Genomic DNA, 1,950 nt, shown 5'->3' with positions numbered 1-1,950 from the left:
ATAGACCGACTCAATTTCAAGGGAAAAAAAAGAATTAATTGCTTTGAAACACAAATTTCATGAAAGTCGGACTCTAATAATGTGTGACATCTCTTATTTAGTCTTTACGCGGAAATTTCTTGAATAAAGTCAGTTATTACAGAGTCATTTATGGTAAAGTTGATCAATGGTTTACTACAGTAAATAAAAAAAATGTAACCAGAAAAGCCAAATAACACGAAAATAGTAGATGTGATAATGTCAAATTAAGAAAATAAAATGCGATTCACACACTGTGACAGAATATGAGAAAAGAGAGAGAAAAAAAGCAAAAAAGATCAAGCTTAAAAGTTCCTTACATCCCACGTTTTATATCTCCTCTCATAACAAATATTCATGGATTTCTGTTCCTCGGAGCACTTTTCCCTTAACTAACTCTCTCTCTCTCTCTGACACATGCACAACAACAGTCCACAACTAGTGATATTTATGTATAAATGGAGGCTCTGTTTCCATCTCTAACAAAACAGAGCTAAAACAGAGTATCACACCTCACAAAAAACCAAAGAGAAACAGAGCAAAAACAGAGTATCAACCAAGAATGGAAGAGCTGCGCGCTGCTATGATGGTCGATGAGGCGATCGATCTGCCACCCGGGTTCCGATTTCACCCGAGCGACGAGGAGCTGATAACCCACTACTTGTCGCATAAAGTAGTGGATACCAGCTTCTGCCCCATAGCCATAGGAGAAGTGGACCTCAACAAGGTCGAGCCATGGGATTTGCCTTGTAAGTTTTGCTCTGTTTTTGTTGACTCTCATCACAATCAATTTTATTATGTTTTCTAATTTTTGTGTGTTTTGGATGTTGAAGGGAAGGCGAAATTGGGGGAGAAAGAGTGGTACTTTTTCTGTGTGAGAGATAGGAAGTATCCGACCGGTCTAAGGACTAATAGAGCTACGGAGGCCGGGTACTGGAAGGCCACTGGAAAGGATAAGGATATCTTTCGGGCAAAATCTTTAGTCGGGATGAAGAAGACTTTGGTTTTCTATAGGGGTAGGGCCCCCAAGGGATTGAAGACTAATTGGGTTATGCATGAGTATAGATTGGAGGGGAAGGATTCCATGCATAATCTCCACAAATCTGCTAGGGTAATTTGATTCCCCTGTTTTTCTTTAGTTTTCCCCTGTTTTTAGTCTCCCCTGTTTTTCCTCTGTCTTCCCCTGTTTTTAGTCTCCCCTGTTTTCTGATATACTGTTTTTCCTTCAGAATGAGTGGGTGATCTGCAGGATATTTATGAAGACCGCGGGAGGGAAGAAAGTGCATATATCAGGTCTGACGAGTGGTGCTGGTGCTGATACCCGGTCTTCGGATTTGCCTCCACTGATGGAGTTCTCATCTGATGACAATCATCGCATGGCTACTACTGGGCCGGAGGTATCTAACGACACATGTTTCTCTAATAACCCAATGGAGAATAAATCTCAAGAGAAGGTCTTGGAAGAATTCACTTCTTCTTCATCAAGGAACTACGACTTCTCGCCCTTCCCATTCGCCTTCCCTGAAGTCTCGCCCTTGAATTGTTCTCCTTTTCTAACTCAAATCAATACTCGGGCCGAAACCTTGACCGGCCGCGACTCTGCCATGATGCAAGATGAGTCAGTAATGAGGCTTTTCTTCGACAACAATGGCATGGAGACGAAAACAGAGCCCGAACAGGGCATGCCCGAAGCCGGATTCAAGGCTTATCAAGATCAAGACATCCCTGTGATTTCCACTACCGGGATAGACCTTGATTGTTTATGGGATTACTGAAGCATCAAATTTTTTAGAACATTAGAAGTTTCAAAAGTCTACATTAGGAAAAAGGTGTTGTTTGAATTTGGTGATTGTGAAAAATACCAATTGTAGTTATTGTACATGATTCTGTACCTTAATTCTCTGTGGAAGTGTTGATTTTTCTTAGGGATCA

General features: G+C 41.1%; 1 protein-coding gene across 1 annotated transcript; it reads left to right on the top strand.

Moving 5' to 3' along the window:
• The first annotated feature begins 266 nt into the window (after positions 1–266).
• On the top strand, positions 267–1,950 carry LOC125204441 (NAC domain-containing protein 92-like). Its single transcript, XM_048103104.1, has 3 exons — positions 267–767; positions 852–1,129; positions 1,248–1,950. The coding sequence occupies exons 1-3, from the start codon at positions 581–583 to the stop codon at positions 1,791–1,793; spliced, it is 1,011 nt and encodes a 336-aa protein (XP_047959061.1). The 5' UTR covers positions 267–580; the 3' UTR covers positions 1,794–1,950.

Source organism: Salvia hispanica, chromosome 2 (genome assembly GCF_023119035.1).
Source record: "Salvia hispanica cultivar TCC Black 2014 chromosome 2, UniMelb_Shisp_WGS_1.0, whole genome shotgun sequence".
NCBI classification, from domain to species: domain Eukaryota; kingdom Viridiplantae; phylum Streptophyta; class Magnoliopsida; order Lamiales; family Lamiaceae; genus Salvia; species Salvia hispanica.
This window is presented reverse-complemented; position numbering and strand designations above follow the sequence as displayed.

Excerpts from the sequence above, each read along its gene's own strand:
- LOC125204441 (XM_048103104.1), top strand. The coding sequence starts at position 581 with ATGGAAGAGCTGCGCGCTGCTATGATGGTCGATGAGGCGATCGATCTG. Across the intron at positions 768-851 it reads CGAGCCATGGGATTTGCCTT|GGAAGGCGAAATTGGGGGAG; the intron begins GTAAGTTTTGCT and ends TGGATGTTGAAG. Across the intron at positions 1,130-1,247 it reads ATCTCCACAAATCTGCTAGG|AATGAGTGGGTGATCTGCAG; the intron begins GTAATTTGATTC and ends TTTTTCCTTCAG.